Source organism: Semicossyphus pulcher, unplaced genomic scaffold (assembly GCF_022749685.1).
Source record: "Semicossyphus pulcher isolate SPU_LCO1_2020_fin unplaced genomic scaffold, fSemPul1.0.p SCAF_11, whole genome shotgun sequence".
NCBI classification, from domain to species: domain Eukaryota; kingdom Metazoa; phylum Chordata; class Actinopteri; order Labriformes; family Labridae; genus Semicossyphus; species Semicossyphus pulcher.
This window is the reverse complement of record NW_027211615.1, coordinates 16,373,810-16,394,611: the sequence shown is the minus strand read 5'-3', so window position 1 is coordinate 16,394,611 and position 20,802 is coordinate 16,373,810. Positions and strand designations below refer to the sequence as shown.

The window sequence follows — 20,802 nt, the reverse complement described above, 5'->3', positions numbered from 1 at the left end:
AAGACGTTGCTCGGTAATCTTCGCAGAGAGCAGACGCAACTAGTCAACATCGGAAATTCATCGATGAGTGGGAATTTGTAGTGCATTTCTGGTCCAAAACGGCACACACAGCGGACGTGTACCTCACCTTTAAGTTACAGTTACTGTCTGGATTTCATTCCGCAGTCATGTCCTCGGAGACATCGACATGCGAGCGTCCCTCTCTCTGTGATTGATTAAAACGCCTGCTCCTTGCTGTACCCTCGCCATGGCGTCGTGTCCCTGCTCTCTCAGTAACAGAAAGTGGCCGCCTCTCTGCTGTTGCTGCCGACTCAAAGCTCACAGACTCGCTCGGCGCCTCAAACCGCCATTTTGGAGTCAGAGAACCGAGAGTCGGCAGCAGCGAAGAGAGAGCGAAAAGGGGGACACGGGGCCGAGGTGAGAGACTCCATGGTGGTTGTTATGGCGAAGGAGCAATGGGGGAAGATGGCCGGGAGGGAGAAAGAATTAAAACATGGGGATCATTCGTTCACCAGGCAACCGAGTCCCCGCTCGTGTCCGCAACGAGGGTACGAGAGGCGCGGGCGGAGGGCCTTGCTGTCGGCGCATCACGACTAGCCTGTTAAACTATTGACAATATACCAATATCATATCTTAATACATAGTTTAGGCGGGGAGGTGGTGGCCTTAAAGAGACAGAGCCGATTTGAATACTTCATATTAATGGTGCACGAGGACGTCTGTGTCAAAAAGCCTTAAAACATGAGCTAACGTCTATGAAGAAAAGCTAAATTAGACAAGAGATAGCAAAGAGGCAGTCTGTGAAGCAAAGGCTAAAGGTTCAGGAAACAACTCATCAAAGCTAATTTACATATTTAGTGATGTTTAGTGATGCCAGTTAGCTGTCAGTGTGCGTAAACCAGCACCTTGACCCTTTACTATCAATGCTGCCTCCACAGAAGGGAGCTAACTGTCGCTAACGGTCGTCAATCCAAGGTTAGCTAGCAAGTCCCGGCTAACGCTAGCTTGGATATGCTAGCAAGCTAATCATAACATAACGGACGAGATATCAAAGGAAGCTTATAAATATAATTTACTATAGAAGAGCTCTCAGTTTGCAGCTTCTTGTTAAAAAGAAGGCCAAAGTCGTTCTTTGTTAAAATATTCGCCCTCCTCCCGCACGCGAGGCAGTGAAGTTGCCTCAGAAACTCAAGTGAAGATGTGATGAGTGGTTATTACAGGGTACAACTAAATGAAGTGTACAATGCAACTTTCATTGTCAAAACAAGCACTTGGGCAACCAGAAATTAAATTTTAACTTAAATACTATATTTATACTTTTCTAAGTAACATTTATAATAGAGTTGGTGAACTGAAACGATTTAATTCATCTAGTCCAACCTTTAGATACACCAATTTCACTCATATCAAAATAATATACAGTAAAATGGCTAATATGTTACACTTACAGGGTGAAAACAAAAGTTATGTTTATTCAGTTATTTCTAGGGATGCACGATATTGGATTTTTTGCCGATATCCGATTTCTTTACGGATATATTAGGCACAGTTTTTTTTCCACCTCATTGCAAGTCTCCCCTGTATTGGAATTAATATCATTCCTACTCTTATTGTGGTGACCCACTGGCAGATGCAAAAATAAAAATACAGTGCTTCATAAAATGTACACATTTACTGGGCAATATGAGAAAAACTTGGACTAAGGTTTTTTTTGTTCCTGTCCTCCACCTATTTAAACTTAGGTTATTTATTATTTGTATGTAACATTTTTTTTGGCAAGCTTTTTTAAGTAAATTGTCAAGCATTTAGGCATAATTAAAGTGTTTTATTGGTGGAAAATATTGGCAGAAAAATGACATCGACATCAGCAGATTTTTTTTCAAGCCATAATCAGCAGATACCGATAACGTGCCGATAATATCGTGCATCCACTAGTTATTTCCCTTGTACAGGTGTATTGCAGGAGTTGGCATTCCCTTTATTATTATTTATTATTTTTTTTGAGAATCTTAAAATATATTAGAATTTGAAAAACCACGAGCACTTTTGCTATACATGCATTCTTCGTTTTTCACAATAAAATAAACTCCCTCCAGACAGAAACACAACATTTAAAAAAAAGAACTAGCTCACCATATTTTCAAGTGAATATCAGCCTGTGACTGTGGGTTTTTCTTCTGTAGGGGTTTTCATCTTTGTCTGATAACTAATCTTGGAATGAAGAACAATGGCATCCCTTACTGAGAAGGTAGGTCCACTGTTTATGTTGAATTTTGCTGGTAGCATTCTGCAGACCCATACATTAGAAGAGAGTAGTCTTATATTTGGACTAAGTGACCAATTTTGTTACCATGACAAAATTTGAGATGTAGGCAGTGATTGAGAGGTGTGGAACCAGGCTGGAAGGAGAGTAACTCCCACATATTCCAGACTAATCCTATGAGTGGTCTGCACCTTCATACCTCCAGTTCTTGCTGTGATTTAGGTGAATTGCAATATAACAGCAGAGCCTTACTCACTCTACAGTAAGCAGTGTCCTGTGCTGCTCATTCTGACCTTGAGGCATCTGCCTGCCCCTTTTCCTTCCTTCTCTACTGATCTCTCTTCAGTAAAAGTTGCTGCCCTGCTGGGCAGAGCTGTCTGTGCTGCATGGCGTCCGGGCAGGGCGGCCGGCTGGAGGTTGGAGCATCAGGGAGCTCCGGCCTGGCTAAACCTCTCTACCTGCAGCGCTTGGAAAGATCCCTGAGGTTGGACAGTTTCCTGCGCCAGACCGCCACTGTCTTCAACAGGGACATCACCAGGTACAGTAGAAATGGAGTTGCAAAGGGCATTAAGGTTTCGCTAATAGACTCAGATTTGTTCCTGAGAACATTTTAAGATCAGTTACAGTAGGTGCTGTGGCTTAAATATAGCTTCTGCTGTGATGTAGGGATTGTAAATTAGGAGGATGGGCTCACAGCTTCATATTTCTCATGTTCCAGTGATGACAGCGATGACAGTGATGACAGCGATGGTGCAATGGGGACAGGGCTTTCCCTGGACCCCTCCACTCAGCATTCAGCTTTGACGGTAAAGAGTGAGCCGTGTGAGGAAGGGGATGGGTTGGCAGAGGGGAAGCCGCTCAACGGATTGCTGCTGCAAGGTAAAGGTAAGAAACATACAGAAACACTCATGTTTGTGTTATTAACATATTACTACACGTGCACAACCATACTAGTGTAATTTCACTGTTCATGCAAGATATTGTTCTTGAACATGTATATGATTATGTTTGCATGTCAACTCCACAGACCAAAAGGCGGATAAAACTAGTTTCTATAATTTCTCCAAGCTGAAGAAGAACAGAAAATGGCTGAAGGTATGTTATAGACATATTCTCTATTGTACAATGTTTATAAGTATTCTCTTTCAGAATATTCCACTGCTATGCTACCTCCTTTCTGAGGCTCCATATACCTACACATATACATCAGCTTCCTTTACGCATGTTCCTCTTCCTCTGTCTCCTGCAGAGCATCCTGCTGAGTGACGACACCACAGACTCGGACACAGACTCAGATGACTCTGACTTCTGTTTGTCGCGGGAGGAGCTGCATGACATGCTAAGGCTACATCGCTTCACACGGCAGCATCAGAGCAAGTTCCACTCTGACCGAGAGGTATACACACACACACACACACACACACACACACACACATATATTAATACAGTGCCCAGTGTTACTTAGAAAACACCTGACATACAGTATGTTTGTGTCATGTCATCAATATTGCTCTTTTTTTACTTGCAGCTTCACCAGTATCAGTACTACAGCACTGGACTCCTTTCCACTCATGACCCCTTCTATGAGCAACAGCGCCACCTACAGGGCCCAAAGAAGAAGAAAATCAAAGATGAGAAGAAATTTAAGGGTACAGACAAGAGAAGTTGTTTGAAATCTGTTTAAAGAGGGTTTATAATTTCCATGTCAATGGCAAAAATAACTAAATAATGATCATGTGTTCTTTTTAGGCAAACTGAAAAAGGTGAAGAAAAAGAAGAAACGTGGAGAGGGAGACTTTCTGGATGAGGGCCGGCCCTATGTCACCAAGGTCTTTGCAAAGTTTTCCCATGATGCTCCGCTTCCCATGGTGAAGAAGAAACATCTCACCATCGAGCAGCTCAATGCAAGGCGACGGAAGGTCTGGCTCACCATCGCTAAAAAGGAGATCCCCAAGGTTAGTATTCATGACACTGATGAAAACATGTTCCACAATATTTAATGCTTATGAATGTATAATTATTTGGTTATTACCCTTTTTAGGTTATTTGTCCTATTATCTTGTTTATTCCTTTTTTTCCAGACTTTCAAGCAGAAGACCTCCGCTAAGAACTTAGTATTGACCAATGCTAAAAAGGTACGTAAAATGTACCCGCTGCAGTGTTCTGAAAATTTCGCTTTTATGGATTTTATTTTGAAATTTTTTTGAGGAAAAAACATCATTATCAACATTATTTTGTTGCTAGATAACTTGTGCCACTAACTCTTAATGTCCTGATTGTTTAAGAGTAAGTATTTTAACATTAAACCTCTGTTTTGTTTGTCTCAGTTGGCTCATCAGTGCATGAGAGAGGTTCGGCGTGCAGCAATCCAGGCCCAGAAGAACTGCAAGGAGACGTTACCCCGGGCCCGACGCCTCACCAAGGAGATGATGCTTTACTGGAAGAAATATGACAAAGTGGAGAAGGAGCACAGGAAGAGGGCCGAGAAGGAGGCGCTGGAGCAACGTAAACTAGATGAAGAGATGAGAGAAGTAAGTGGAGCGGACATTAAGGGATCTTTCTTAGCTTTTGCTTTCTACTTCAAATTTTTAAGGACTTTTATCAATCTTGTAGCCCATCAGCTATAGTCTAAGTCGATATAGCCTCTGAGGTGAACATACCGGGCGTGTCCGGTTTAGCCAGCGGTTAGCGATAAATTCCCAGTCAAGACATCCGCGTGTTGCATTGTTTACAGAAGAAGAAACCGTTTTTCTTGTGATTTATTTTAATTAACAGGTCTTATCTTTGCAGAAATTTCAAAATCATGATGCAGATTAATAAAAATTCAAATGAAGCTTTTTCAGGTCTGTCCTCAGGAGGAGAAGAAAAATATTTTTAAAATGCATTCCTAGAATGTGATGCATTCTAGGAAGTCAGGAAATCTATGCTGAACGGCTTTCTTGAAACAGCGTCAGGGGAATTTATCTCAAGTTGAATTTTTGATCTAGAACTGATTGTTAGCTGTTAGCATGCAGATGTCTGTTTATAGAGATCAATAAGAAGGTAGATCGTCATCAGATGATGCTGATGGGAGCCGGGATGTCATTACGACACATTACGTTCCGCCTGCTTTTGTTCTCCACACGGACCTGCATACGCTGCAGCCTGCTGATACGCAATTGGTCAATATTACAAGCGTAGTAGTACAAACAGACACCACAACACATGCCACCCCTACAATCCACATCCCTGCCTGTAAATAGAGATCATGCCTTTATTGATAGAGAGGACAGTGGATTGTGTTGTGTTGAATCAGGGGAAGAGAGAATGGGGATAACACACGGCAAAGGGCCGAGGGTGGGAGTCTAACCTGGGCTGCTGCATCGACTGTTGCCTCTGTACATGAGCCGCCAATTTAACCGCTAACCTAAACCGACACCCCTAAGAAAATGCTTTGACTAAGAGTTTTAAAATGGAAAGAATTACACTAAACAACTCTAGAGGTGAAATAAAAACATGCTCTTCTTGTCTCTGCTTTCCCTCTTGCAGGCAAAGCGTCAGCAGCGTAAACTGAACTTCCTCATCACACAGACCGAGCTGTATGCTCATTTCATGAGCGGGAAAGCCAGCATGGCGGGTCCAGAGGGGGATACGGCACAGGAGGAAATTCTGAGTAAGCTGGACGACACTGGGGCTCAGAGACAGATCGACATTGGAGGAGGCGTAATGGTCAACATGGGACAGGAGGACTATGGTATGTTTATTCTGCTACTGGAGCAGAATCAGTTAGTGACTCAATGGTGATGCTTGGCTTTGTATATTTGAAGTGCGTCTTTGGACTCTTTTCTATCTGTGGAGAATATGTCACGTGTTTGCTCTCATGTATGTGAAATAAATGTGTGATTGACTTAGATTATTTTGCTTAAGTTTATGACCTGTGATTTCAGACAGTGAACACTATAAGTCCCAGGCCTTGAGGAATGCCAAAGAAGCCTACCAGATTCATCAAGAGAGAGTGAGTTGTTGCAATCACAGCCTCTGACATGCTCTCATCCCCCCCCCCCCCCCCACACACACACACACACCCCGTCTACGCTGTGCTAATGTCTCCCATCTCTCCCTGTAGACGCGCATGTTTGATGAGGAGGCTAAGGACAGCCGCAGCGCGTCGTTGAACACAGCTTGCGGCTCCTCTTTGGGTGCCGGCTCTGGGTTCGGAGAGAGCTACAGCCTTTCCAACCCGTCCATCCATGCGGGTGAAGAAATTCCTCAGCCCACCATCTTCAACGGCAAACTCAAGGGTTACCAACTCAAGGGCATGAACTGGCTGGCCAACCTCTATGAACAGGTACGCATGTCTCTCTGTGGCATTTTGTTCTTTGATTCATGGAAACATTTCTTTGTTTTGGTTTGTTTCACTGTCACTGCAGGTTGTTTTTATTGGCACTAGAAGCCTTGTATGACATTTGTTTTCTTCTTTCTCTGCAGGGAATCAATGGAATCCTGGCAGACGAGATGGGACTGGGGAAGACGGTTCAGAGTATCGCCCTGTTGGCGCACCTGGCAGAGGTGAGAGAGCACCAGAACAAAGGGTTTCATTCACCACACACTTCCAAAAAAGCTTTGTGAAAAATTCAATTGTGTTGTTAATAACATCCAGCTTTTTTGTGCACCTGCATCCTTTTAAGCCTTTTTTTTATCAAAAGCCTCCCATGACTTATTACATTAGCGTCGCTGATTTGGCAGCTCTTTAGAATGTTTGGTCTCAAAACACCCAAAGCATAAAATGTGGAATTTAGGGGAAATGTTGTTCCTTTTGGTGTCGAGCTATCGCTGGCAAAAGGACGCGTGCAGGCTTCCTGTTATTGGGTGCTCATACTTCCTTACCAAATCTACCTGCTGCGGCGGCTGATGATCTCTTCTCTCGTCTGTTTCTGCTCAGAGAGACAACATCTGGGGACCATTTCTGATCATCTCTCCTGCATCCACTCTCAACAACTGGCACCAGGAGTTCACTCGCTTTGTGCCCAAATTCAAGGTGAGTATCCGACGGAAACACCTGCAGTAACGTTTCCATTGTAAGAAATCCTGTCAAAAATCTATCTAGAATGCACATCCAGAAGTATCCATTAGGGGGCAGTGTTGTACTAGTGCAAAGCTGTTAATACTTTTATTGTCGTCTTCTTCCGTTTGTCGAAAAGCCATTAGTCAAACACATCAGTTTGTCAGCCCTGCCTGAGTGCACTCTCTCTCTCTCTCACACACACACACACACACACACTACATCATACTGTACATAACTCTTTGTTCAGCGCTCAACTATTCTCGTTTTCTCCACAAGTTTGAGAATAAATCAAACCCAGTCTGTGTTGCTAATGAGCTGTGAAAAGACCCTATTACACAATTTGGAGATAAGCTTCCTGAACACTCAAAGCAAGACTGACTGAAAACAATGGAACACCAGAGTGCGACGACTGATGTAATGATGTGTAAATCTTTTCCCATTACATTTTACATCAACAACTCAACAACCAAAGCAGTGATTCATACATGATACTATGCCTGAATGCTCCTCTGGGAACATCAGCGAGCTCAGTGTTAGTGTTAAAGGTTTCAGTTTAGGTTTCGGTGAAATGGATTCACACGCAAGTGATCATTTTTCTGCGTAAATAAATGACTCTTGCATTCTTTTGTCAGGTGTTGCCGTACTGGGGGAATCCTCATGATCGCAAAGTGATTCGGAAATTTTGGAGCCAGGTAAGGAAGAGATATTATCTGAAAGTAACAGCTTATGAATTGCATAATGAAGAAAATAATACTTCAAAAAACAAACAAAAAAATAAACTGTCTCTATGTTTTGTCAACGTTTGAACAGAAAACCCTTTACACCCAAAACGCACCTTTCCATGTGGTGATCACGAGCTACCAGCTGGTGGTCCAGGACGTCAAGTACTTCCAGAGGGTCAAGTGGCAGTACATGGTCCTGGACGAGGCCCAGGCTCTGAAGAGCAGCACCAGGTAAAAACATGAATATGGTTGCTATGGTAGATAGTGTGTTGATACTTTTTCTGCCCACTTGCTATGATTACATATAAACATTTATATTTTTAACATACACTTTACAAACTTTCTTTAAGTTCTATTAACTTAGTGTCATTGTTCCTGTCCCAGATTCAGTCACTTATTTTAGCAAATAAACACACATTTCTGATTAACTTCATATGTACTGCTTTACTAACTACACAAAAAGCATCTGACAATATATAATTCATCTGTGAGCTTCAAGTAGAGATGTTACCAAGTTCCTTCTTCAATACTAGTGTGATGAAAAACAAACAAACATAATATTGGTGGAAAAACACTGCTAACAATTTGCTAGCTTTGACGAACATAACTCTTTGCTAGAATCACACTGTTGATTATTTTTATTGTGGCAATAATTGACCTCAAACCAGTTGATTTTTTTGGTGCTAATTGGTTATTTAATCAGGTTGGTGCATTGACTGGGATACTCTGCAATACCAGATACCACATTTTAGGCTGAATCAGAGGCTGATACCAATACTGATATCTCTAATTTCAAATCTCTTTAAATTGATTTATGTCGAGGTGGCGATTTAGCTAAGTGGTTGAGGCGCACGTCCTATGTACAGAGGCGCAGCCCTTGAGGCAGCATCCCCGGGTTTCGACCCTGACCCATTCTCTCTTCCCATATTTCCAACTCAGTCAATACCCACTTTCCTATCCAAGAAAGGCAAAGGCCAAAAAAATTATCTTTACAAAAAAAAAGTTAATTTATGTACAGTGCCAAAATGAACAAATAAATCCAGATGTTTTTTAAATAGGTCTGATATGTAATTTGTAATAAATTGATTCAAACATGCAGAAATCATCAAAAAGTGACGGGAAGAACAACTTTGAAAGAAGCAGTGCATCTTTAATCTACATAAGTATGGTCATGGTCATTGTTGGACACCGGCCTAAAAAAGAGTGTTTTGAAAAGGTTTGAAACGTGAATAAACACAGCCACATAGTATAACAGTGTTTGACAGTTTGAGTTATTGGTAGGATTACAGCACTGTTAACTGTTACATTAAGAGGATAAACTTATGTTGCTTTCCTTTTCAGCGTTCGGTGGAAAATCCTTCTGCAGTTCCAGTGTCGAAACAGACTGCTGCTCACCGGGACGCCCATCCAGAACACCATGGCTGAGGTGAGCAGTGTGTGTGTGTGTGTGTGCTGGCAATGGAGTGTGTTCATGTGAGCATGACAGAACTGTTGACGACCGTGTGTTATTGCCGTCTCTCAGCTGTGGGCCCTGCTGCACTTCATCATGCCTACATTGTTCGATTCCCACGAAGAGTTTAACGAGTGGTTCTCCAAGGACATCGAGAGCCACGCTGAAAACAAGTCCGCCATCGACGAGAGTGAGTACAACTCTCTCAGACGCTTGCTCAACTTTCCAGCCAACAGCACTTAAGATTTTTTCATTTATTTGCACGGAAATTCTGTCATGTGTTTGCCAGCATTGAAATGTTATCTCTGCTCGCTGTTGCATGTGATTTGTTCTGTGGTGAAATAATCGTTTGATGTTTGTGTTTCAGATCAGCTTTCCAGACTGCACATGATCCTGAAGCCTTTCATGCTGAGGAGAATCAAGAAGGACGTGGAAAATGAGCTCTCCGACAAGGTACAGGAGCAAACTTTCCTCTCTGTGTTGCTCCAGCTTTTCTTCCAGAAAGAAATCGGAAGTTGGAAGTGACGGCGATCCACAGTTTTTACGAGACAAAACTAGCTGCTACTATTATTACATTAACGGTTAAAAAATTGGTAAATTATAGGATGAAATTGAAAAAATCCAACTGTCAAGTTTATGGAACAGTCTTCCAAAAAAAATAAAAAATAAATAATATTTAGAATAATATTTTTTAATACCATAGATTGTATAAAAAGATGGACGACATGACAGCTCCCTAAAAGTGAAGCCAAAACATCTCTATCGCCCCCTCCCAAGATGGCAGCGCCTGCCTTGGGGGGCTATTTTGGCGTCACCCATCTTTATATACAGTCATTGGTCAAAACCATGTCACCCTTTATTCTTTCCTCTCCTGTTGAAACCTGCTCCCTCCCTATATCCTCCCCACTGTCCACCTTATTGACACTGACAGTGTTGTAATAAGCTTGTGAGCGATGCCTGCGCTGGCAGATCCTCATGACAGATGTTGGACTCGGGGTCTCTCGCTGTCACACGCGGCGCGCACATACTCACTCACACACTGTGGGAGCCTCCGCACACAGAGTCAGAGTTCACGGCTCCCACACATCTGTCTTTTTCACTTTCCCCCGCTCAGACACACATGCAGCCCTGCCAGCCCACTTCCTCTCCTCCTGCGCTCCCCTCTTGTTGGTTTCTCTTGTTTTGTCTGCACGATGAAGCCAACAGTAACCAGGGTTAGAGTTTACGGTTGGGTTTTTATGGTTTGTTGATGTGCGGTTTCACAGCTTTCAACAAACAGGACAGGAGGTAAAAGCAGAGAGTTTGATGTGTGTTTGAAGAATGTGGGTTGAGTTGGGCATGAGCTCTGCACCTATCATTTTTTTTTTCTTGTTCAGCCCATGTGAAAATTCTTTATGGCTTCTAATGGTGGAATAACAAGCCAGTAATGCTGAGCCATTTGTCTTAACTGTAGCCTCATTTGTTATATATACAGCCAACTACAGACAATGACTTATGTCATTCCCGAGCATGTTATGTTTATTTACATAAAAGTCTTATGAGGTTATCACTTTAATATCTCCAGAACGCTGCATGCTAGAGACGTACTTATATTTGCTGTGAAGCAACAAGGCTCCAGTGCAATCTTCTCACTTTCATGAGCTACCTGATCCAGCCTCAAACGACAGTGTCTTTAAGGAGACAGTGAATCCATAATAACAAAACCGTAGCCGTTCACTTAGCCACTTCCTGGTGCCTTTAACTTTCCACCATCCAGAGGCTCTGTTACAAACGGGAGTCAGTGTTGATCTCAAACAGTGTTTGTACAGGGAGACAGTAATCACGTCTCTTGTCAGTTGTTTTATAGAAGCGTAGCACCAGAAATAACAAGTAGAACAGCATAAATGTAATAAATAATGTGCAGATTCTTCTTTGGGCAGTATTGAAATAAGCTTGCACAGTGTGAAATTACTATTCCATGGTAATTTCTTTTAGTTTTATTACATTTTTTTTACATTTTATTTGGCATTTTAACACTGAAATTGACTGGAAGTGATGGCTTTATAAAAGCTTGAAAAACACAGCAACTTGCATTGCAACGTTTCCAAAAATCTGCTGCAAAATCAGCATTTCAGGCCACAACAATCACAGCAACAGCCTGCAAAACCCTGGAGGGACACATTAATTATGATGTAGCTTTTAACAGCTCTTTCTTTTGGCCTCTTCTGGCAGCTTTGTGTGTGAATCTGAATATTGAGACTCTTTCCTCCCCCTCTCCCTCTACAGATCGAGATCCTGACCTACTGCCAGCTGACGTCCCGGCAGAGGTTGCTCTACCAGGCTCTGAGAAACAAGATCTCCATCGAGGATCTGCTGCAGTCCTCCATGGGCACGGCCCAGCAGTCCCACAGCACCACCTCCTCCCTCATGAACCTGGTCATGCAGTTCAGAAAGGTACACAAACAGAATGAAGTGCAACTAGACGAGTCTTAATTATTTTGTCAGATGCGGCAATCAGGATGATTAATGGCAGTTATTTCTGTTAACGATTTGAGGATCATTTTAAGTATCATATTATCAAAACTCTCAATATTTTCCTCCACAGTGAATTTCCAGGGGAGTTTTAAAGTTCCAGTAATAACAACAGCGCTGCATTTTATTTGCTGGAGCAAAATTCAAGCTGTACGACTTGTAGTGAATTGGCAGTCTTAAAAGAAGCACAAGTAGTGGTGGTTCTTTTTTCCTCTTCTTCTAAGCACACTGTCTGTGTTGTGCTTGTGTGTAGGTGTGTAACCACCCTGACCTGTTTGAGCGCCAGGAAACTCGCTCTCCTTTCCACATGTACCTCAAGCCCTACATCATGTCAAAGTTCCTCTACCGCCATGGCCTCATCCACGCACAGAACCAGGCCAAAAACAAGTAAGCTCCTCTACGAGAGATACCGACTCCTACTCACTCACAGACACACTGTGCATGAAAAACGGTCAATCAAAATGTCTACGATGGTTTTGTAAAGGTTTTACATTTGAAATGCTGGTTAATTCATTCATACAGGACATAACAGGACAAATAAAGTGTAACTGTCTGTCTCTACGTCCTCCTCAGGTTACTTCAAGTGCTGTTGTCTCCCTTCTCTCCAAATCACATCCAGCAGTCTCTTTTTCACAGGAAAGGTGAGCAAATATTAAGGGTTAATAAATCAAGGGGGGGAATTCACTAAAGGATTGCGCTGCTTTAGCACCCTCTAAACCTGCCAATGACACAGAAAAGACTCCTCATTCTCCAAGCACACAGAGAGGGTTGAATACACCCTAAAGTGCGCTGTAGAGCAAACAGCATCTCTGTGCTCAGGTGCTGTTTGCAAACATTCGGGGCAAATTTGGCCCCTTTCTATGCAGCAGCAGAGAGTGGAGGTGCAGACCGCTTCTCTCCACAATCAGACTCAAAACAAGAGCAAACTGCACGGATCTGCGAAACCTTATGGGCGTGTTTGTGCTTGAATATCATCAGTGCAGTTTGCTTTGTGAACTGGAGCTTGACATGGAGCAGATAGCGGATAGCCAAATGTGAATTCCCCCCAATGAGTTTGTTTTCTTCATCATTTAATCCTGCGTGTTCTCACTTGTTTTATGTCGATATTTTCTCTCCTTAAGTCTTGGCTCTCATACTTAACTCAATATTTATGTTGTTTTTGTTCCAGGTGATGACAAAGGAAGCTGTTTCTCCTTCCTGCGCTTCATCGACGTGTCACCAGCTGAGATGTCCAATCTTATGCTGCAAGGCACCTTAGTGAGGTGGGCTCAGTTTCCATTTTCAAATCTGTTACTCTCATTCTCTTTATTCCAAATAAAGTGAGTGTGAAAGTAAGTAAAGAGCAGAAAGTCCAGATGTCATAATGTCTCTTAGCCAGACTCCAAATGTGCTTTGGAGGTGCTGTGCTGTATCTGACTCAAAGTCTGATCATTAATTATGGACGTCTTTTTACAGTAGTCATGGTGATAGTGGATGGATACATTAAATATCGAATGCTATTTTCCTTCACAGATGGTTAGCCCTTTTTCTGTCCCTCAAATCTGCGTATCGGCTCCACTATCAACGCCTGTTCGGCCTTGAAGAAGAGAATCAGGAGACACCCAGAGACTTAGAGGGGGACAGAGGGAGGTTAAAGTGTCTGTCTCGCAAGGACCTTATTCTGTGGCTGAACAGACCCACCAGTTTCCCAAACACACACACGAGTTCTGCCCTTCAGGTAAGACACACTAGACACACAGGAACCCCTTTGAAAAGCCATCTGCATCTGTGACAGACCTCCAGTAGTGAGGCATGCGGGGCTGATGATGCAGAATTTTTCCCCTGAGCATCAGTCAGTGTTTGGCCACACAGCTTGCTCTCTGCCCCGGGCTTCCTCTCCCTCCTCGGGGATCCAGGGTGGAACCCAATCCCGCTGAAGGCCAGTGACCCAGTAACCCTGTCCTCTCTCTCGCTCTGTATTTCTCCAGGGTGTGTGCAGACCGGCGTCCATCTTTCCTTCTTCTCTCTAACAGGAAGAGGAAAGTCTCATTTTTAAGATCAGAAAACGGAGTCTATGATTTGAAGGCCAATTTATGCTGATTTCCTGAAACATTTTTAGTCAGCCTTCCAGATCAGGTTCTCCTCTATCTGTGCAGATCTGTAATATGGAATGAAAGCCGATTGGTCTTTATCTGGCATGCAAATTGATGCATTATAAACAGACATACATCTCCTATTTCTAAAGGATATTGCGCGTTAAACCACTCTGGCTGACCGCTGTCCTTTCAGCACCTCATAAGCTATAATACTTACAGGAAACGTTGCTCTGAGAACACGTTAGTGTTATTACAGAATCTGGATGGGAGACGCTGTAAGATCTGGAAATGAGCACTACTTTGTTTTTGTTTCTATTCTGGTTGAGGATAAATTTGGCGCACCACAGTTGCTTTTAGCTGCATTCAAATACTTTCATCTGTTTTGGATTCTGCAGCTGAGAACTGCAGGGTTACATTTAGACGGCACATATTTCCTTTGTTTTTTTGTGTTATTTGGCAATATAGAAAACCTAATTGTAAGTAGAGGGGAGACGAAGTGTTGCTGCCAGTCCAAATATACAGACAACTTTCGAACAGCTGCAGCCTGCAGATACACTGCTTAGTGACTTCTGCAAAAAAAAGTGCTAAAAAAGCATTGATCATTTAAAAACATCCTATTAAATCCTTCACCCTACGACAATTATCCATTGGCAGAAGCTTAATTTGTTGGGTGGAAAATCCTCAAGAGAAACTGCCGTTGGTGTAATTCCATCCTCCTCTTCCTCTCCTGGCCTCACCGCGCTGAGTCAGGCAGCTGCCGACCGTCTTAGGTTCCCCCCTGGAGCGGCTTCAGCAACAAAAGAGCAGAAAAATCCAAGAAGAAAGTTCAAATACGAGAGACGGAGAGAAACTTTCAGACACCTGGGGAGCTAATACTGCATGTATATACTGTACGCTCCACGCTGACCCCAGACTCCCACTGCAGCTTCAAGAAATCACTCACCCCCACAGTTTAAAGCAACTTCTTTCAACTGCTCGTTTTTTCTTTTGAAGCTGCGTGTAGCTGGCACACAATGCCGCTTCTCTCAGCTTGGCTCATCTCTCTCTCAGGCTGTGTACTTTAACAGTATGCTCAGCGTTGCTTTCAGATATCCTGCTGCTCCTGTTGAGGAATTGAGAGAACAAGGCAGCTCTGAGGAGCTCCTGTGCATTTTTTACTCTTATAGCTCTGGGGCACGGCTTCAAATGGGCTCTCTGTCCTTCTGTAGCAGTCTCTCTCTCTCTGTCCATCCCAATATGAAACACCAATCAAAAGGTTTTTCACATGTCTGATATTCGGATATACTGTATATTTTATTGTATTTGTTTTATTATAGAGCATGAAGGGCTGTCAGTGTGTTTTGTATATATCTCACTAGGGGTGTGACAAAATATTGATATGGCAATATATCATCGTCCTGACTCAGGGATACAAATAATCAGGGCTCTAAACAGATTTCGCACCGCGTCACTACTTCATGACTCCTCGCGGGGATGCTTATGACATGAATGAGGGGAACGTGAATTATCACTCATTATATGATTATTAGAGAATTGCTGTATCGTGGGCCGCATATCGTATTGTACTGTATCGTACCTAACCTACCGTACTGTATCATGCCGTACCGCACCATATCATGCTGCATCGCACCGTACCATATTGTACCGTACCGTATCATGCCGCACCGCACCATATCATGCTGCATCTCACTGTACCATATCGTACCGTACCGCACCATATCATGCTGCATCTCACCGTACCATATCGTACCGTACCGCACCATATCATGCTGCATCTCACCGTACCATATTGTACCGTACCGTATCATGCTGCATCTCACCGTACCATATCGTACCGTACCGCACCATATCATGCTGCATCGCACCGTACCATATCGTACCGTACCGCACCATATCATGCTGCATCTCACCGTACCATATCGTACCGTACCGCACCATATCATGCTGCATCGCACCGTACCATATCGTACCGTACCGCACCATATCATGCTGCATCTCACCGTACCATATTGTACCGTACCGTATCATGCTGCATCTCACCGTACCATATCGTACCGTATCGCACCATATCATGCTGCATCGCACCATATCATGCTGCATCGCACCGTACCATATCGTACCGTACCGCACCATATCATGCTGCATCGCACTGTACCATATCGTACCGTACCGTATCATGCCGAACCGCACCATATCATGCTGCATCGCACCGTACCATATCGTACCGTACCGCACCATATCATGCTGCATCGTACCGTACCATATCGTACCGTACCGTATCATGCCGAACCGCACCATATCATGCTGCATCTCACCGTACCATATCGCACCGTACCATATCGTACCGTACCGTATCATGCCGAACCGCACCATATCATGCTGCATCGCACCGTACCATATCGTACCGTACCATATCGTACCGTACCGCACCATATCATGCTGCATTGCACCGTACCGTATCATGCCGTATCGTATCGTACTGTACCGTACCGTATCATGCAGTACTGTACTGTACTGTACCGTACCATATGCCGTATCGTATCGTACCGAAACGTATCGTATCGTACTGCACCGTATCATGCCGTATCATACCATACCGTATCATGCCGTACCGCACCACATCGCTCCATACTGCACCATACCATATCATGCCGTACCGTACCGTACTGTACCGTATCCTATCATTACCCTGTAATTCCCATCCCGATATCTCACTCTCATCTCTGTTTTACCTTTGTTTTTTTTAGTTGTCACTTAACCTCATTCTTTTTTTCTTGCCCTTTGTTCATCCTGCATTTTCTAAGCTACAGTGCATGACTGCCACACAAAAGACATACTCTACTTTAATTTGCATTGATACCATGTTTGCACTGGCTAAAATGAATACACAATGAAATCTGATCAGTTACAAATTTAATTAACAATTTACTGCCTAAAGCTCCTATCATCAGCTTCCTATGGGTAAACTGCTCTAATATAAACCTGTAACCGTGTATCTGTAGGTGCATTGATGTGAAGTCACATGCTTTGGCCAATGAAGTAGAGAAATGAGAACTTGCTCTCTCACGGTGGAGAATACCTCTCCTCACTCTGCCATTAGATGGCACTGTGTATCCATCTTATTGTGCTGTCACACATCACACCGAGACATGCACACAACTTTTAGATACATCATCTCACATCTACCCCTGCCTCATACCTGAGTCATTCATCATTTGGTCATCAGCATCAACCTTAACCAGGAATTTGTGGTCTGTCAGGCCAAAAAGCCTGTGCAGAAAAGATGACATAAGCAGCAGGAGTGCAGTCTCTCCTGTGACATGTGCATCATATAAGCTGCATAATCATACATTTGACTTAACATTTGGACATTTGGCTGAAATATAATATAACAGGCATGCAGCCAATGAAACCTAAATATTATGTCAGAACAGCTTATGTAGAAACATGAGCGCTGCACTCAGTAACCTCTGCAGGCTGCAGTTTGTTTAACTCTGCTGTGCTGCATCTCTTACATGTGTTGCTTATTTATATTATATGATTATATAATCACTGTATTGGTGAATTTGCTCTTAATGAAACAATAATCTAGATTATTTTGTGTGTTTCAGGATATAGTGTTCACCGCCTTCAGGCCCGGCGTGATGGGACACACAGACGTTACCATCCACAGTCGACGCTCCGCCGCCTCCTCTCTGCGGCCCTGCCAGCCCACGCTGCCACCCAAGTTCCTGCTAGCTGCCACACCCAGGGTATGTGTGTGTGTGTGGGTGTCTGCCTTTTTGTACGTCTAAGAGTAGCAAGTGGCCCAAAAAGGCACTCTTGCACATCCTCTGTGTACTTATGTGTGTGTGTGATTGCTGGCCCGTGTGAGACATATAAGCATTTGGGTGGTCGTGGAAAGGGAAGAGGGAAGCTCTGTGCACATTGCCTTTGTAGGCTTTCAACAATGAGCGAGTCCTGTCTGCAAAGTGCGTGTGTTTGTGTGACTGTGTGTGGTTGGGGTGTGGGGGGGAGACCGCTGCGGCTTCCAGCTGCATTTAAAACAAACAGGCTCTAAAAAAAGGGCTTCTTACTCAGGGCCATGAGTTCTTAAGCTTCCTCTTGCCCTCTTCCTATACAAACACACACACATGCACACATATAGAACCTGCTGATTCAGTAAAAAAAACAGCTGGTATATTTGGTTTATTTGTCTGTGGTTTTTTAAGATGATTGTTTAAAAGATGAAAATAGTCAGATGCAAACAAAAGCTAATGTTTTAAACAACAAACAAAAGCTGTAATAAACATGTCAACATGAGATCCTCCTTCTCTCTCTCATGCACACAATATCCTCTTTTGTTTCAAATATAGCAAACCCATATCTTTCTCTTTGGTTTCCTAGGTGACAGCAGTTCCCATGGAGCGTTATTGTGACGACCGGAGCGCGGAGTATGAGTGGCGGGTGACGCGAGCGGGAGGGGGCACCGTCTTCAAACAGTGCTTCCTCTACGGCTCCCCTGAACTCGCCTCGGACTGGTGCACGAGGGCAAACACCTTCGCCTCACAGCGCCCCGGGGGCGTGATGGCGCTCTACCCGCGACACGGATGGTCCTTCATTCGGATACCTGGTAGGAGCTTTGCGCTTCGTTGTAGCTCACACAGATGCTAACCTGATGTAGCTACAGGGTAACACATTTCCTAGGCTCAAAGATCAGTAGACAGTTTTTCAAACTGGATTTCCAGTTTATGACAGGAGTTTGAAATACAGACCCGTGGGAGAGTCTACAGAGGCCAGCACAGGGTCAGTAGTTCAGAGCCGGGCACATCACCCTCCTCTGTCACCGCCTGTCCGTCTGTCAGGCAGCCGATCCCTCACAATCTAAAGCCGAAATAAATTCTATTGCAACAGTTCCCTCCTGTAAACACATACCAGCGATTTTCCATTGAGGTGTGAACACAGGCTTGTGGGTGTACGTGGGCATACGTGTGCGCTTTATCGGAAGAGCTCGGCTCTGCTGAGGTGAGGGTCAGCTGGAGCGGAGCGGGAGTTGATTCGCTGCCAGAGTTCAGATGCCTGATGGATGTGCAGGGTGAGAGAGGCCATTGCAGTTTTACAGACGACACTTCCCTTCTCAGTGACCTGCACAGACCCTCGACTTCTGATAAACTGACTCTGTCATGGATTATGATGACTGCTCTCTTTTTGTTTGGTGTTGCAACAGAGAATCCTGGCACGAAAAATACACGTGTGTCCTTTTTGTGCTAGTTTGCTAAGCCTTACTTAGATTACTGTTAGTTGATTATTAAAGTAATAACCTCCAAGATTTAAATAAATCTATTAAGTCAATATCTATCGTCGAATGAGGTAACACAATGGAGACACAACACTGATGAAAGCCTTTGCATTTGCAGTATTTTGGACTGGGTGTCTGTGGCGACTTTCACAAGCGGCGCCCAGTTTGTTAGTGACGCGTTTTCCATCACCCAGCAGTGGTTGGTCTACCAGAGAGGGTAGGCGGAGCTAAGCGGCTGCTTTTTCCGGTCTCTGCAAGTGTTGCGAGTAAACAGTAATCTACTATGGCTGAACAAACAAAGAAAAGATGGATGACTACATCAGCTCCGCTGTCATGCAGCCTTTGCTATTTTACATTGGACCAAGCAACGCCAGCGTAAAGCCGCCCCAGTGTGTGATTTTTACGCAGTGTTCCTGCGTTGCGGAAGCAAGACGTGAGCAAGGTGTAAACAAACAGCGTATGCTTCACATACACAGTCGCCGCTGTTCTACCCTGCCGGCTCCGCTGTTCACACAGACAACGTTACGCCTCTGTTACTACCTCCGATGTGGGCTCAGAGGCGGAACGACTTCGCCCCACAATTCCACCTTCCATGCGTTTTACATAGAAGAAACGGAGGCGTAATAATCCCTGAACTGGCAGTCTACTGTATAAGGGGCTTCTGTTTGGATATCTGGGAAGTGTGCTCCTGCAATTACCCTTTATCGCCATATGTGCTGCCAAAGAGAACGAAACTGAGATCTTTGAGATTACAACTTTAATGCGCTTATTCTCAGCTTTATCATTATCTTACACTGAAGCAAAAGCATGAAAATAAATTATATAAAACCCGTTAAATCATTACACACTCTCTCAAAGATTGCAATATTTAAAATGCTTGATCTACCCATCTGTGTATAAATGTGCTCGTGAGAGTGTTTGTGTGTAAAAGTGAGAACCAAACAAGTATTTGTGTGTCAGTGTGAGAACAGTCTGAAAGCTCTTGTGAAGTTATACGGAGGCAGACAAAGCGAGGAAGTTTAGCTGCTGGTCATTGTTCAAGTGCTCAGTTAGGTAACACTAATAGATGGTCCGTCTGTGTGTGTGTGTGATTGTGTGAGTGTGTGTTAGTGTACCATCGAGCCCATTCAGCGCTCGCACGGGGGGGAATGAGGTGTCTCTCACCTCTGCACACACACTCTCCCACGCTCGCCCGCCGTTGGCCTTTTCTTCACACACAACACCCGATGGACGAGCTTCACCTCCGTCCCTCCCCGCTCGCAGACGCGCTGATCTGGAATCAGTATCTGGCCGCTGCCTCTCGGTCCGTCTGGTCTCCCACCTCTTTCTCAGCCTCGGTAGGAAGGAAGTGACCCAACAGTCCGGCACCCCGTTCCTCCGCTGAACACATTGTTGCCACATCAAGGCCCAGATATGTACAGTAGCCCTGGTGAAGTTTCCCAGCCTCCCTCTCCTCTGC

General features: G+C 44.0%; 1 protein-coding gene across 2 annotated transcripts in view; it reads left to right on the top strand.

The window, feature by feature from the left end:
- Nucleotides 1–319: 319 nt before the first annotated feature.
- Nucleotides 320–20,802, top strand: part of ino80 (INO80 complex ATPase subunit) — a 40,385-nt gene continuing 19,902 nt past the window's right edge. The window contains exons 1-27 of one of the 2 annotated variants that reach the window (XM_069657246.1): nucleotides 320–417; nucleotides 2,184–2,248; nucleotides 2,610–2,801; nucleotides 2,982–3,142; nucleotides 3,291–3,358; nucleotides 3,513–3,659; nucleotides 3,792–3,912; nucleotides 4,013–4,218; nucleotides 4,345–4,398; nucleotides 4,591–4,794; nucleotides 5,792–5,996; nucleotides 6,190–6,257; nucleotides 6,369–6,590; nucleotides 6,731–6,811; nucleotides 7,185–7,280; nucleotides 7,940–7,999; nucleotides 8,118–8,260; nucleotides 9,371–9,455; nucleotides 9,552–9,669; nucleotides 9,847–9,932; nucleotides 11,745–11,912; nucleotides 12,244–12,377; nucleotides 12,564–12,631; nucleotides 13,159–13,252; nucleotides 13,503–13,707; nucleotides 17,677–17,817; nucleotides 18,452–18,677. In XM_069657246.1, coding sequence (XP_069513347.1) covers nucleotides 2,650–2,801; nucleotides 2,982–3,142; nucleotides 3,291–3,358; nucleotides 3,513–3,659; nucleotides 3,792–3,912; nucleotides 4,013–4,218; nucleotides 4,345–4,398; nucleotides 4,591–4,794; nucleotides 5,792–5,996; nucleotides 6,190–6,257; nucleotides 6,369–6,590; nucleotides 6,731–6,811; nucleotides 7,185–7,280; nucleotides 7,940–7,999; nucleotides 8,118–8,260; nucleotides 9,371–9,455; nucleotides 9,552–9,669; nucleotides 9,847–9,932; nucleotides 11,745–11,912; nucleotides 12,244–12,377; nucleotides 12,564–12,631; nucleotides 13,159–13,252; nucleotides 13,503–13,707; nucleotides 17,677–17,817; nucleotides 18,452–18,677 — 3,313 coding nt within the window. In that variant the 5' untranslated portion in view covers nucleotides 320–417; nucleotides 2,184–2,248; nucleotides 2,610–2,649. Of the gene's footprint in view, nucleotides 418–2,183; nucleotides 2,249–2,609; nucleotides 2,802–2,981; nucleotides 3,149–3,290; nucleotides 3,359–3,512; nucleotides 3,660–3,791; nucleotides 3,913–4,012; nucleotides 4,219–4,344; nucleotides 4,399–4,590; nucleotides 4,795–5,791; nucleotides 5,997–6,189; nucleotides 6,258–6,368; nucleotides 6,591–6,730; nucleotides 6,812–7,184; nucleotides 7,281–7,939; nucleotides 8,000–8,117; nucleotides 8,261–9,370; nucleotides 9,456–9,551; nucleotides 9,670–9,846; nucleotides 9,933–11,744; nucleotides 11,913–12,243; nucleotides 12,378–12,563; nucleotides 12,632–13,158; nucleotides 13,253–13,502; nucleotides 13,708–17,676; nucleotides 17,818–18,451; nucleotides 18,678–20,802 lie in introns of both variants that reach the window. The other variant, XM_069657245.1, reaches the window with a different exon arrangement.